A 16,084-nucleotide genomic window follows, 5' to 3' on the forward strand; every position below is an offset into this window, starting at 1 on the left:
ATGAATAGAGATATTAAGGCGGAAGTGTTGCAAACAATTGTACAGGTGTACCTAATAAAGTGGCTGGAGAGTATAAGCGCATGTAAAATGCAGTCTACATGACATGTAGAGAGAGCCATGGGACAGCACCACTGAGAGGACCTGGCAGCAGGAAGAAGGTGGGAATCATGAGGCTTTTTTGTGCCATGTCTCCACTTTTCAACCATAACTCAGCTGCAGTTTCTGTATGTCTTATAGTTTGTGTACAAACTACAGGCATACACATAAGTTCAATACACAAGGGTATTTCTGTGCCAACTTACCCATATGAACACACTGTTTTGGCTCAGCATAGTGTCTGCTATTCAATGGCTTTTAATCTTATTCAGTTTACAATAAAAGAAGAATTTGATTAACATTAAAACAGACCATTTCAAATACAAAAAAGGATAGGACACTGAATACCGTTGAAATGGTTGAGTGCTTGTTCCATAACGTAATAAAAAAATCCAAACCCTTAAAACATGCATCAATTTTCATAAAAATGTACATGCAGTTTAAAGAAAAACATTAACAGTGAAAATCACAAGCCACAAACACACCACAAATTGAGCAACAAAAAAAACACTGCAGATTGTTTAGGACTGAGTTCAGCATATTAATTTAACTGCAATACTTTTATATGGACACTACATCACAAATACTTATTTAGGGAAACTGACTCCTTTCAAAACTTTTGGGGACATGGGCAAAGCGCTTGTGTGCAGTACGATTCTTAGCCTGCCATTCATGAAGGGTCATTTGTGGTGGATGTTTTTCAAAGCGTCTTTGGTAGTTCCTGAAAGCAAGCACAGATCCTGAGCCACGTCTTATACGTTGGGCGAAACAGGTCTGCCTACAGGACTTCACACTTCTTTATGAATATAAAGAAATCCAAAGTGACGTACCTGCAAGTGAGGTCTATGGGATGCTGCCACTGTCTGCCATCAGAAGCCACATCGTTCATCAGGTTCAGAAGCTCATTCATGACACCTTGAGAATACACAAATGTGACTTCTCAAATCTGCGCTCCCACATTAAGTAGCAGACCAGGGGACAGCATGCTTGGCTGAGCCAAGCCTCTAGCTAGCGAAGGTCAATGCCTCTACAATGACAAGTCACAGCCAGAAGACCCTCCCTTATCATTAACGTCTCCTGTTACAGGATACTTTGGCTTCCCAGTGAAATACAACCACCGACACAAACAAGTGGGTAGGACATCTTATTTATTGTGCTCTGGTCCGCTGCTTAATATGTTCATTCAGTGGTGATCAGGTATGGTTTTGGCAGTGTCAAACTATTTGCCAACTCGTTTGAAACAACAACACATGAATGCAACTTTCACTGCTGCAAGGAAAAAACTAGTGTAGCACAAATGCTCATTTAAATAGTCTTCTCTTGGTTATTGGAGCACTCAGTAGTAATGTTTTGCAGCTGTATACTGTGTTTTTATTCTACTAGTAGACATTTTATTTAGATTAATTTTTCTAAGTTATAAACTGGTTGTTTATAAATGTTCATAATAAATGACAAAAATATTATAACTCTTATTTTCCCCTTACTGGTCTGAAAATTAAATGAAATGTGACGTCCAAAATTCTAACTAAACCATGAAATAACAAAATAAAACAAAATGCCATTCACAACAATCAGGAGGATTGTGCATGATCCAGATCCCTACTCTCACATGAATGGTACATCAAAGCAAAGTATTGCTAGGAAAATCCTCAGAAAAGGTTATCTGTGTGTGGTTCTGCAGTGTTTCTGGTAGGGCTCAGGTTCATATAAATGCAGTTTCCACAGCGCTCAGGAAAAACTGGTGGATTATTGTGATATTATCCAATAAATGTAAAAATTGGCTCACACTCAATGACATGAATTTACTTTACTCAGCAAGAAGAGCTTATTTCATACCTTGACTTCTCTCTCTATTTTCATTCATGTGCCTGCTGACCGAATGGACATAAAGCTGTTTCTTCTGTTCCCACTCCTCCTCCCTACCAAAGACTGTGGGCCTTTAAAAAAAAAAAAAAAAAAAAAAGGCAAGTACACTTAACGACATTCAAGACATCTCATGCTTCAGACACAAGAAGAACACAAAAAGGTAGACAGGAAAAAAAGATTAACATCAAGTATAGATGCAGCTGCCCTTCCAACCACTAAACCACAGCCATGCCTTCCAACCATGTGTTTGATATGCTGGTACTGCTCCCCCTAGTGGTAAAGCCATTACAATACCTTTGACTCCTGGCCTGCCTGGCATATTGGTGACCCTGGAAAACTGCAGTCTCATGTGCTGCTGTTCCATTGCTGGTGGCTGCCTGGCTGGGAACCACCACGAGGGATTTTACCTTAAAAAAAAAAAAAAAACACAGCGATAACACACCTACCGTACAAAATGAGCTCAGTGAAACACTTCTACATGGGTGCAGACCCCATCATCAGTATAGTTGAGTCAACTTACCTGTACTTGAAGAGGTAGTGTAGTTTCAAAACTGCTGTCCAGTGTGGTGTCTCCTGCACCATTATCATTATCACTATTCACTGTGATACTGTGACTTGACAATTGAGAAATGGGGAGGCCAGTACTCCACTCTTCAACATAATCTTCAAAAAACTCTACAGACTCCAACACTGGCACACTGAGACTAGGATCCACATCTTTAACTGTTAAGGAACTGTGCTGTCCAGCTTGCTCTGATGAGCTGCCAAAATAGTGCTCATTCTGTGGGGTCTCACCAGACGTAAGCAGGGAGTTATAGGTAGTTGTAGGCAGCGGAGGGGGGCTGTTTTCCACTTTAGGATCTTTAACATAGGACATGGAAAAATAACCTTGATCCTCTTCCTCATCATTCAGATTGATTTCCTTCTTCAGCTGCTCTTGTCCTTCATCCACTACCGCATTGCCTTTTTCCAGCTGTTGTCTGTGTGCCAAGGTCTCATTTTGAAGTGTGTTGCTACTTGGACCTTTACAGTTGTCAACGTTGTGAGAAGTGCAAGTGCCAACCGGATTGAGGCAAAACATACCTTCAACAGCGCAGTCAAAAGGAGGCACAGGATTTAAGAGCATCTCCTTACGCTTTAAACTGTGGGGTCGAGTCCCTTTTTTCCCCCCTGTCTTATCTAAAAGTGCAAGCTTAGAGATGGCAAAAGGTGACACTGAGTCCTCTCTTGTAGGGGAGCTGCAATAATCCACAAAACACCCGAGGTCTGGGGACAAAGTCTCTGGACTAAAGGACCTCTTTGCTGGAGTCTCATAACATTTGTCGGGACTGGAATCATCTACTTTCCTTTTTTTCACACGGTTGTTCACTATCTCAATTTTAAAATTAATGAGCTGATTGGAAGATTTTCTCAGGTGATGCAGACTGGAGTTTTGGTCACAAGTTATCGTCCTTGAATGAGAACGGATGACGGAGAATGAACGAGGATTTAAATGATCACCTTTGGCTGCACTGAGCCTATCCAAAGGTGCGTTCTTTGAGAGGGATTTTTCTTCCATGACTGTTGGAGGAGGAAAAAAAATCACTTCATAAACCAAAGTAATATAAACGTTGTACATGAACAGTTAATGGAAACAGTTAAATAACTTATTTGCAGTACATAATTAAGTATTTCAAGTGAGGCAAGACCCAGCAAGCTACTCCCCCAAATAACTGCACCCAAAGTTTTAAACCACACAACCATCATCTTCTTAGCTAATCACAACAGAGGCCCCTTCACTGCTTGTTCAAAAGCCTTCAAATAATGCTGAAAAATATATCTGTATAGTTTTGTTTAAAATCTTCTCTCTGAATTATGGTGGCTTTGGGTTCTAACACTATGATCTTGGGTCTCATTATTCTACTTTAGAGAATATCCGAAGTGGCTGAGCAAAATACACGTTATTCTATGTCACTTGTTTTTGTAAAGACCTGAACTTGTTCCTTGGGACACCTTTAAGTAGGAAACGAACCCGAACTGTGCATCTAATAACCTTTGCTTTATTGGCGGGTTTATATTAAGAAACATATACAGTAAATTTAAGGACAGTTAGGCACAATTTGCTGCAACAAAAGCAAAACTTCAGATTCACTTGTCATGACAGTTAATGTTAAAGTTACTTAGTTTTCGTTAATTAATGTAACATTATTCCCCTCAATATTGCATCAAGTTCCGGATAAACTTCAAACATTTAAGGCAGGCGTTAAATTGGGTTAAGTCGGCTTTAGTTATCTACAGTAAATAACGTTAGCAGTTTCCAGCATTCAGGTAAGCAAACTTGGTCAACAGTGAAATAAACGTTAGCTTACAACTCAACCACAGAAATAGCTTATTGGCGGCCATTAACGTTAAGGTTAAGGTTAGCTAACGTTAGCGGCGGCACTCAGATTTAGCTAATGTCATCTAACCATGTTAACTTGGTTAATGCCACTGATCCCTGACAAAAATACACTGTACGAGGGTAAGTTAAAATAAGTTAATGCCAGCCACCTAAATTTAGTGCCAACGGTCCACCTAAAGCAAAATATACTCACCTCTTCTTGAAAATCAGCAAACTAACAGCGCTAACTGCCGCCCATCGGTCTCTCGGCCACGCGCAAAGGCACTTGATGCAACTACAAGCACGCGGAAGATCAACTGGCCTCGTCGTCTACCTGCGTCTTCTTCTTCGGGTGGTACCTAACGTTAAAAGGCTTGGAGGCGCTGTTCAGTTTAACCATTTATCAAAACTGAACTGTGTTCCAGATCAAGGTTCGGTAAAGGCTGACAATGAGTGTTACATTTTCTGTACAACTCCTAATTAGACTTGGTTTAGGTGCCGGGATCTTAAATCTAAATGGCCATGATGATCTTGATTCTATTACTACGTGTGGACAAATATATACCCCAGTTCAGGAAAACCTATATCAAGAGAGAAATCTAGTATTAAATATATGCATTCACAATGTGTTTGTGGGCATAGTACATGATTTTGAATCCTCTAATCTGTCATAACTAAATGTGTCATTTCAGACACTGTCACAACAGGACAAACTTCAAACCAGACTGAATCAGTTCAGAAAAAGTGCTGAACAGAATCCTGCAAAGGTTTTGCATTAGTTGCATGCTGACTACAAAATTCATCTTATTTTTTGTTAGAATTTTAAATAAAATAATAAATGTGTAACTGAAGACTCTAAATTGCCCATAGGTGTGAAGGAGTGTGAATGGTTGTCTGTCTCTATGTGTCAGCCCTTTGATGAACTGGTAACCTGTCCAGGGTTGCTCCTTCTCCTCTTTTATTAAGCCAAAACAAAGGGAAAGGTTGTGATAAAGCTATATAATCCAAAAGGGAAGGTATATAACTACATGGCTATGCCAGAAGATGGCAGTGTAGTCTCTCATATAGCAACAAAAATATTCTAAACTTAAAGAATGAATTGATCTTCTGCAGCTCTGCTGCTAATTCAGTTCAATCAAATCACAAAATATCATTTTCCCACTAACACAGGTGTGAGTCCCATTACAGACTGCACATTGCAATTAAAAAATAAAAACCAAGAACTACAGCTTCCAAAAGGCAGAGAATAGTCGATTAAGCTTCTTTTCAAAGTTGAAATATGAATGTGAATATGGGCCTAAAAAGTAAGATATGGGTTAAGTCACATGTCTGTGATGGTAAAAGGGCTTTTAAACTTTTTTTAAAAAGTCATGTGAGCAGCATGGCAGTGTTGCTTTGTCTGTTCATGTACCACTTTAGTTCAGACTAAAATATCTAAACAACTTTATGATGGAGTGCCATGAAATTTTATACAGGCATTTATGTCCTCATTAAGATGAGCTGTAATACTTTTGGTGATGCCCTAATTTTTACCCAGGTCAAACTTTGGTTTGTGAACAAATACCTGCAAAGCTTATGCCGTTCCATGTGTGTTTTAGTTTACAGTACACTTAGCATGCTAACCATTGATACTGAAGATGCTGTTTTAAACAGGGTCTAAACATTATACCTGCTATGTTAGCAGTGTTATTCTAAATATGTTAGCATAATGATAGTATTTTCCTGGTTCTGCCTAAATACAGCCTCACAGAACTGCTAGTGTGGCCCTCTGACTGGCTAACTGATTGACTGTAGCAGTCACTGCCATACAATCAATGCAGTTGTAAAGATTAATTAAGTTTTAGTTTATCTTAATCAGTAAAAATGCACAATCACCTCCAGCTGCTGTTTAAAATCTTAATAGCATTATTATGTTTGTGTTGCCAGAGTCACTTACATCACTACATCTGCATATCAGGGTGTTGTTTGTAATGACTTCCTGTTCTTTCTTACTGGCTGCACTGGTCACTCCATGTCAACATCTGCACACAACATTTAGACACACTAGACACACCACGGGATAGCTGTCATACAAGTTGGCTCATTAACGTAAGGTCATGACCCCAGTGAATTAGAGGCAGACAGTTATATAAATGTCTGTTTTCTGTAAACATGCATTGCAGATTATTTCATGAAACTTCTATTTACATTCAGTCAGAAGTAAAGTCCATTTGAACAGATGTAGCTCCAGAAAAAATCTCCACCCTCTGTCAGTACAGTTTTTAATACTTTTACAATTATCGCAACATGTAACTAACATTTCTACAGATGAGAATCTTCTCCGGTGACTTTTTAAAATCTACTGACAGAGAGAATGTAAATAAAAACTATTTTGCACTTTAATAAGAAAATTGCATACTAGTACAGCAGTCAGTAAAATAAATAATTTACTGTAGTAAATACAATATGTCAAAACTTGCAGGAGACTTAGTACAGTTAGTACAATAATATGCATAATCTTTGAATTACTACTGTAATAAGAGTTTATAAGGTCATATTGTACATTAAATGAGTAAAGAAATTCAAATGCTCAAGTTTACCTTTTCCTCCACATGTGCTTTGACCTGGAAATATGTCCTCCCCTGGATAGACCTGTAAAAACCTACCTGTCCCCTTACCTCATCCCCCATCCTTGACCATTTGTTGTCTGCCAAAACTTACTTACAGTCTGTATGTGCTAGGAGCTGTGAGAAACCTGCATTCCTGGTGAAAATCCTAATCGGAGTCACTGTCATCATACCACTTTTGGTCAAAAGGAAACATCCATGGTGGTTTCCTAATTGTGAAGGAATGGGGGCCAGAAGTAGAGGGTGCTGAATCCCTGTAGTTCTCTTCCCTGCTCCTGTTTCTGGAGGAGCTGAGGCTGGAGGTTGAGGGCACTGACTCCTCAAGGCTTTCTATCAAGAAAGGGTCTAATAAAATTCTGTATTCACCAAATCGGTTTTACCAGTAGGTCTACTAACTTTCTGTGATCTGCCCACCTTTGAATTTAAAAACCTAAATTTATTTTTTTTACAAGGAGAGGGTGCTAAATGGCTTTAGGGAGACACATTTAATTTCCAGTGGAGAAGTGTGAAGAAGAGTGTTTCTGTCTGACCTGCACGATGATCCAGCAGGTGCTGCAGAAGCCTGTTCAAGGACATGATCAACTTGGTGGTGTTTCTAGGGCAGTTTATTAATGTGGAAGTTTTGCTGGACAACAAGAGCCGAAGTTCAGTTGTTGTAGCAAGAGGTCGCTTTTCAAGAGTTGCTTTCTCAGGTCGTCTTTGCAACAGGTCTGCTCGTGTCAGAGTCCAGATGCAAAAGGAGATTCAGATGGGTCTGCAGAACAGTCATAACCTTGGTTGGGACTTCATTTACTGACGCGAGTGCACACACGAGCAAGACAGACAGCAACATTAACACATTTTTAAAATCATTTTATGTATTTTCCCCCTTTCAGCACCGTTTGCTTGTCTTCCATTCTGAATTCTAACACTGTAAACTTTGCAGGCCTGTGACCTGCTAAGTCAGTGTGGTCAAGCAAGTACTCAGATCTTTTACTTAAATAAAAGCACCCATACAACAGTGTAAAAATAAAGTGCTACTTAAGTAAAAGTACAAAAGTATTAGCATCAAAGCATACTTAAAATACTTATCATGCAGAATGGCACACTTAATTTAATATATTTAATGTACAAAATATCACATTATCGGATTATAATTACTGATGCATGTATTGTATTCATCACATTTAATATAAAGGTGGAGCTAATTTAACTAGCTTATATGCTTATGAATGAATGCTTATGGTCTGAATTACTGCTGGGTAGATTGTGAATTTTCCACCAGAGATTAATATGATTATACTCTAATTTTTGTATTAATCTGATTCAGAAAAAGGTCTAGTCACTAAAGTTATCAAATAAATGTAGCAGAGTAAAAAGTACAACATTGCCCTCTAAAATGTAGTGACGACAAAGTATGAAGTGGCACAAAATGAAAATACTAAAGTACAGATACCCCAGAATTGTCCTTAAGTACAGTACTTGAGTAAATATACTTAGTTACCTTCCACCACTGCTTGTGGTCATGCCAATACAACAAGTCTGAATTTGAAAAGAAAGTTAAAGGAGCACAGGGAGAGATTTTAACAGACCAGCAGATGGTGACAAGCAGCCCGTCCCTCTGCTCTGTATGTTGTTTTATATTATTTTTGTATAAAATTTGAATCTGCAAAATTATTAGTAGCCTATCACTGTCTATGAAACACAGAGAAGTGAAAAGTACAATAGTTGCACTTCAAATTAGCATGAAATGGAAACCTTATAGCAGGAGTTTAATAGTACAAGTGCTCAAAGGTTTAGAAAATGTAGGTCTGCTTTAGCCTCAGCTAATGAAACCAACTACAGTTCAGGATAAACTTTCGCTCCAGATATATTCAGTTTGTGCAGTAATAAAAACTGAAGTAAACCGTGCATATGCACAACTGTACATTTATTGAAATTTATGCAAATTCATAAATTAAATTAAAATCATACATAAACAAATGCCAAAAATAATACTGGGAACCATCCATAGAAAAAAGGCAAACTAGCAAAGTCAATGCAACATTATAATTTAACACAAAGTGGTAGAGTGCCAAATATAACACATGCACCCCCTTAGACTTTCATGTTTTCTTTATCCTGCTATGAATCATATGGGGCCTGCTGACATAATCAAAGAAAAGACAGTAACGTCAAAAGCTTTACCCCTGAGGTTTCTCCATGAGCCTTGGACATTTTAGTCAAAGCAGCATAAAGAACCCACTGTGATTCAGAGGTGCAAAACAAAACGTGAAAAAGTCCAAAGGGGAAGAGAGCGTAGAGACACTGTATATGAGCCTAAATCATAAGTTTGATGCTTTTTTTGATATATTTCCTTACATGAAATGAAATGTGTGCTTTGAAAGATGAGTGCAAAAATAGATTTTGCATTATAGAAAAAAAACTAAGATTGTCATTTTGTTCTCATCCATTTTTCACACTCTAACCAAGACATACACACTTTTTTTTAAAGCTTTTATCAACCAACAAAAGGCTGAAGCCTTGAAGCACATAGGTAGTAGGTTAATTGTTTTGTCCAGTATGAGAACTGGTGCACTGGTGAGTTTCCCCATATAATCCAGTTACATTTCTCCATCTCTGAGTAATTAAAATATGACAGCACCCATGTTGAATTTATCTCAATGAACTGTTCCATACTCAACTTGCATTATAGTCCATACCTCACTTTGCACATTTATATATTGTACATCCTCACATACACACTTTGTTTAAAGCAATGTACATATGCACATTAAAAACAGTGAATGGGTTAACAGACACAGAAGAGGAAGTAATGTGCCGACTGTAACAAACATTAAGTGACTGCATGTTCTCCCATAAAAAAGGGATCAAGTGGTTTGTATTGCTTTGGCCTGTTCTGTGAGCTGCCTGCCCATGTAGCCCTTCCCTGGTCATGTAGTTGCAGAAGCATCAGAGACCCACTACACAGCACAACTGAGAGGATGTGGCAACACAGAGAAGGTGGGAAACCCCACTGATGTCACAAATGTCTTTCTTGCTACTTCTCTGGTTTCCAACCAGTTTTCCACCATTTCTCTTTAAATTTCTCCGTTTCTCCCCTCTGGGCAGAGGCTTCACTTTAGAACCCAAAAGTGTCTTTTTGTGCGGTGAAGTCTGTGTCCTCTTGGTCCCATTTACCTGGTGACAGGCACTCTTCTGTGTTGAAGTCCTGAGGGTTTACCCCAATGTCCAGGACCTGGGGGTTAGTGCGAGACTCAGCGAGTCTGAAGGAACAGAAACATTCTGTTATCGTCTGTTAGGATGAAACCTGGCTAATGATCAAAATGTCTGTTATTACTAATGACAGTTCATTACATTTAAAATAACTGAACAATGGTATGTACAGTGTGCACAGAGTGTATGGACATAGACATGAAAAACACAATGGCTGTGGCCTAATGAAAAGAAGCCACATGTAGCCAGATGTGGTGATAAAATGACTCCCTTTGAGAACTAATCACTAGGTCACCCCAGTCTACAGTAAAAACAAAATGCCTATTAAAACACAAAAAAGTTAGACCTACATGTGAACATACAGAATTTTTTGTTCACCCTGTCATCTCTCATTCAGTGTCATGTTACTAAACTGAGAAAACATTTGTGATGAAGATGTGGACACACTAGTCAGATTCTGGGTCAGAGAAACATCTTTTATGACCCTCAGGAATGGATCAAATGACAACTGGGGGCCTTACAAAGGTTCTGAACTATATTAATGATAAATGACCTTAGAAGAAAATGTGCAGCTAGATATGACTTTATTAATCTGATATCCAGGCAGATGGATTAGGAAAGAATGAGGTGGAAGCCACTAGACCCAGTGAATGACATTGTTACCTGAATAGGACTCAAAACTATCCAGACTGCGGCTGGGGGTGCAAAGGAAACATCACAAGTCAGCCAACAATGTGAACTGCCTTATCATAAAGTGAATGGATACATTTATGTGGTCCCAATCACTTTATGTCCAAATGCAAATGTGTAGAGTTGACTAACTGAAGACAAATCTCAGGCTTAAGCATAATTATATAACCGGCCCACCATTTTCTTTGCATGGCAGAAGACATATCTATACCATGCTGACATTTTTCCCACTCTGATCAACAGCCATATCAAAGGCTTTGACATCTACAGTGAGTCAACACTCCATAGCCAGCAGATGGCAGTGCAGCCAATGACATCTGATTTGAGCTGTACTTCAAACCAAAAAGTATAATGTCAAATCTGCTCATCTAAACAAATTTAAATGTCACTCATCAAAAAGAAAGAAAAAAAATTTAAAATAAGAAACAGCAACATTTAACCTCAAAATATAAACACCGACACTGCAGTAAGGGAGCAGATGTTTTTGTACTGCACACAGTTTCCTGCCTGTTACACAGTATGTTGGAAGGGGACAAGGCCCTGGTGTCTGTTTGCATATCAAAATAAAATTCTGATCAAATGGGTCCTTTAAACATGACGTCACACAAGGGTCACTGGTCCTCCGATGGGTGTATCTTCACTTCTGCTGGTCAGCGTAATCACTGAGTTCATACAGTCTAAAGCAGCTGCCACAAACATGAATGGATGATGTTTAACAGATTGTGGATATTTTTTCCAATGTGACATGAGAAGCACTGCTGTTTCAGGGAAGCAGTCAGTGCAGTAATGTACTAATGGAAAAAGTTACCATAAAAGTGTGGTGCAGGATGCGAATCAGAAGAGGACAAATATTATTTTCACTGAGACAAGGCAGAATAAAATCCCTCCCTGTTTGAGCAACGTTATCTCAGTCGCCCTCTTCTCTTGTGACCATGAAGCCTGGGGCTGCTAAAACTAGCTAGCATTAGACCAGAGGACTCCCAGCTTCTGTTTGAAGCCACAGATCTGCAAAGGTAACAACTGACATATCGGCCCAAACTTGAGGAAAGCCTGGAATTGTTTTTACTGGATTTGAGTTTGAAGGCTGCTAAGGTATAATTTACGAAACTTTCTAATTAATGCTAATTCTAGTTTTGCTTATGGGGATACACTATATAGCAAATAAGATGCTACCATCCTTTTAGTAATGGTAACATTTTAAATAGCAGAGCCTAAAGAATGTTCCTCTGAATAATGTACCGGTTAAAGTGTTTTTAAGATGAAGGTCGGGCTTAAAGATGTTTTATGACTGATCAGTGAACCGATAACATTGGTAGTGGTGTTCTACCCATGGACCTAGCTTGATTAGTCATTTCTGGAGAGGATGTGTTTTTAAGCTATGAAAATACATGATACAGCTACACCAGAAATATTTAAAAGGGTTGCTTGGATTTTTAACATACTGGTTGGTATAAGCATAAAGACTCTCAGATGTGCTACTGTATATGGTTGCATGTGTTTCTCAAGCTTAACTTAAGTTACACCCTCTGACCACTAACCTCTTGTTTATAGTTTGGTTAGTATTTTTAATAATACTGTGTGAAAGCTTAAGGAACAGTGAAGACAATCCACATTTACGGTATGTTACTAAGACGATAAACAATCCATTCATCTGGATCTTATTTTAATCCTCAAGCAAACCTGTATTTGTCACACAACAACAATCAGGTACAGTGAATATATACACCATCATTCGGTGATGTTCTCATTCACACAATCACAAATTGTCTCTAGCTGTCTCTTCTGCTTCGTCTTCTCCTAATGGACAAAAGTGTCACACTGGCCTTTGGGCCCCTGAATTTCCTTCAGTTACTATATGTAGATACATCTCTGCTTGTGTGGGAGCATCCTCGTTAATCACAGAGCAGGAGATTAACACCGTTAGGTTGTAATTACAGTGTGTGCAGGCAAATAATCATCTGATAACAGGGCTAAAATGGCCTCTTGGCACTTGATTACAAAGCCTGTGGAGGCCATTTTCCCTCTCAATAAATGAAAATAATGAGCAGAGAAAATGAGAAAATAAGAAGGGCACTATCGAATTAGCAGAGGGAATGAAAAGGAAATAAATGCACTAATAATGCACTAGTAATATAACTGGGACTGTCAGAAAAGTTCCTAAACAGTAGCTTTACGTAGCGGCACTGTGCAACCTGACAGCAGCTCACCACAGCTTATTTGCTAATGGACACTAAATTGAAACATTAATCAAAATGGTTTCAATTCAAATTGGTTAGTTGAAGGCAGAATTCAAGGAATTCCAATCAACACAAAGTTCCTGTTAACCATGAACCTGAAAACGCTAAGACCTGATCTTTTTCCAGAGTTTTTCCTCCTTGTACTACTTTACAGCAAACAGTTACTTCCCTATGGTTTTGTGATATAAATAACCAGTGATAATCACAGGCTTCCTGAGCTCATAAAAATCAGTGTGTGGGCCTGACATGATGGTAAATGGAGTTTACAAAAGCAGTGTGACTCAGGGCGGGTGCTGGTTGTGCTAGGGCCTGTAAACTGAGCCTGTCTCCTGTTTGTGGGTTGTGCACTGGGGTGAACAGAGTGCTGCGAGAGGCAGCCAGAATCATAAGCAACTATTTCAAGAACAGCAACTTATATGGCTGTTTAGCGGAGCTTTAGGGAAAAGCCAAATCCACACCGGTTCTCACCTTGAGAAAGCCTCGTCCAGACCATCGTCCAACTCCTGCCAGAGAAAACACACACAGATTGGTTAAGGTCAAGTTCGTATCTATTCTCTAGAGATAACAGAGAATAATAATACAAGTACTAATCAAGGGATATCACTCACATGCTTACAGTTACGTCACCTCTGACCACATTCCCACTTACCTGGTCTTAATCTAGACTACTTTCAGCTCCACACCCCATCTAGCTATGTGACCATTTGATAAAGTAGGTTCTGTTGAATGGGCTATTGTCTAACTCAGTGTAGCTGTAGAATCTACACTTTGGTCACTAAATTTGTTTTTTGCATGGCGTTCTTCCCTTCCCATCTTATCAAACCTAACCAGCTGAAACTTACTGGCCAGCCCAACTCCTGCCTTACCCAACTCCTGCCTTACCCAACTCCTGCCTTACCCATACAGTATTGTTGTTCTCTGTTGCGTGATTATGCACCATAAAGGGATCCAGTTGAGCCTGCTTTGTTCCTGAGTGGACTGGCGGCACATTGGCTCCCTCAGTCAGGTCCAGAAGTTTCCCTGTGGCTACCGCTTCAAAACAAAAAACACAAACTAGATTTTAGACAATTTATATATACAAATGCATTCAAATGTACATGCAACTTTTCAAATTTGCCATTAGATTTAATTCCTGTGTGGTTTTCAGAATACACTAATAGCCAAGGGACAACAGTGCTATTATGAGGATGCTCGGTCTGACCACTGAATCAGCTCCTGTGATATTAACATGCAGCAGTAAACAGCAACATGCATGCACAGTATGAGGCCACTGAGGTCCACGTTTCCTTATTAAGCCTCTAATGAATCTCACCCATGCAGCTGTCTGTGTACTGTCACTGTGTGATAAGTAGTCATGAAGTAACCTCCCGACTTGCACACCTAACCACAGTGGCAAGACTGATCTGTAATGCGAATGGCTTATAATGGCCTTGCCTAATGATTGCGTGTCAATAACGTGTCAACACTAATTTCTGTGTAGTCTTTAGGCTGACATTATGCACTGAGAATAGTAAAACCTCAGTGACTTGCGTATTGATAGCACAACCTAATTCTGTTATACACACACACACACACACACACACACACTTCAGTGCTGAGATTTGACCTTTAACTGACCTTTTCACCAACATTTATGTTCCTCAAATGAGCTCACATACAGTATAACAGCTCTGACATTTGCTAAGGTAGAAATACAAATCCAGGAACTAACATCCAAATGGCAAATGTACAGTAAATAGAGCAGTAAAAATAGTCAACAGTTGATTGGAAGAAATTTGACAATTCAAAAGCTCTTTAACGGTTTAAGTTATTTTTCCAAACAAAAATGCCAAATACAGTATGCGATAGCTGCAGCTTCTCAAATGAGAGGAGTTGGTCCTTTTCCTTTATCATTTATGACAGTAATGTTAAGCAGTGTGAAGGTATCACCCTGGGCTCACCTTTGCTCTGGGAAATTGTGATGTGCAACTTTCACTACTTTATAGGTGAAATGAGTAATAAATTAATTTTTAAAAATCATCAGTTAAACTAAGTGCCTGTTGCAGCCTTATATTTACCCCTGTGAAGAGGAGACCACATAGTGGAGATCAGCCTCAGACAGGAAAAATCCCCCAACCAGCAGGTTAACACGGGAAAAACTGGCATTTATTTTGTATCCACAGTAAGAGGCTGGTGCAGGGAGAGAGTTGAAGGTATCATGTCTCATGACTCCCCCCTGACAGCACCACTAATCCCCAGAGTCCCTCTGACTCTGGCGTGCCATTTGGTCAGCTGCAGTGAAAGGTACATACAGTACATGGAACTTTCTGATCGCTTTAAAGCTCTGTCCCCAGTCACTGTTTTAGGGCTGGTGTGGAAACTCTGTCAGAAACAAAACGATGAGCCCGTTTCAAATAGACACTTGGGCTCTCGGACACTGCTGTATGACCAGACCAGGTTGCTTCATAGTAATGATCCACTGGCAGCTTAATGACCCACAGAATGGTCAGTGAAATAATGGCAGCTCAAAAAAATGCACACTGAGCCTCTCTGTTACCAGAATCTTTTTCAGAGTCCAAATTTGTTGAGTCTTCTCACTTGGCTCATCCTTAAAACCCATGTCAGTCATAAAATCCTATACATCCAGGGCCACTGCCCCAAATAAAGTGTTAGAAAAGATTTAAAGAGACCCACTGGAGGCCACCTGGCTGTGCTGAGGGGGAAGCTGATGTTTTTAAAATTGCTTCTGCCTCAAACTGAAAACTCCATTTCCAAAAGAATGAGGGGAAAACACTACTAGTGGCTGTTGGGGTACAAAGTGTGACAGGAAAAAGACAGGCACAAACACAAACAAAGAAAAAGTTTAATATGATGATTAGTAAGTGTACGTTCTTTGTGCCATAGGCAACTGGATGCTTCTCTTCTCATTTTATCCAGGACAATACATCATGCTGATAATGCCTGAAGGCAGGCTGTCTCAGTGGATGTTTAGAAGGCATGACTTACATCTTAAATCTTAGAATCTTAGGAAATCTGACCGAACAATGGGGTCAGAG

General features: G+C 39.4%; 2 protein-coding genes across 7 annotated transcripts in view; both read right to left on the bottom strand.

Moving 5' to 3' along the window:
- kop (askopos) lies at window positions 1–4,667 on the bottom strand. Its single transcript, XM_020608550.1, has 6 exons — window positions 4,536–4,667; window positions 2,483–3,522; window positions 2,257–2,369; window positions 1,933–2,033; window positions 927–1,011; window positions 1–817 (listed from the first exon to the last, which is right to left on the bottom strand). The coding sequence occupies exons 2-6, from the start codon at window positions 3,518–3,520 to the stop codon at window positions 688–690; spliced, it is 1,467 nt and encodes a 488-aa protein (XP_020464206.1). The 5' UTR covers window positions 3,521–3,522; window positions 4,536–4,667; the 3' UTR covers window positions 1–687.
- A 4,725-nt stretch (window positions 4,668–9,392) lies between these two features.
- The window catches only part of ldlrap1b (low density lipoprotein receptor adaptor protein 1b), a 28,075-nt gene continuing 21,383 nt past the window's right edge, over window positions 9,393–16,084 (bottom strand). The window contains exons 7-10 of one of the 6 annotated variants that reach the window (XM_020608672.1): window positions 13,987–14,081; window positions 13,518–13,552; window positions 10,786–10,817; window positions 10,034–10,172 (exon numbers count right to left, since the gene is read on the bottom strand). In XM_020608672.1, the coding sequence (XP_020464328.1) occupies window positions 10,126–10,172; window positions 10,786–10,817; window positions 13,518–13,552; window positions 13,987–14,081 (209 nt within the window). In that variant the 3' untranslated portion in view covers window positions 10,034–10,125. The other 5 variants (XM_020608670.1, XM_020608667.1, XM_020608668.1 and 2 more) reach the window with 5 other exon arrangements.

This window comes from Monopterus albus, unplaced genomic scaffold (genome assembly GCF_001952655.1).
Source record: "Monopterus albus unplaced genomic scaffold, M_albus_1.0 scaffold94.1, whole genome shotgun sequence".
NCBI classification, from domain to species: domain Eukaryota; kingdom Metazoa; phylum Chordata; class Actinopteri; order Synbranchiformes; family Synbranchidae; genus Monopterus; species Monopterus albus.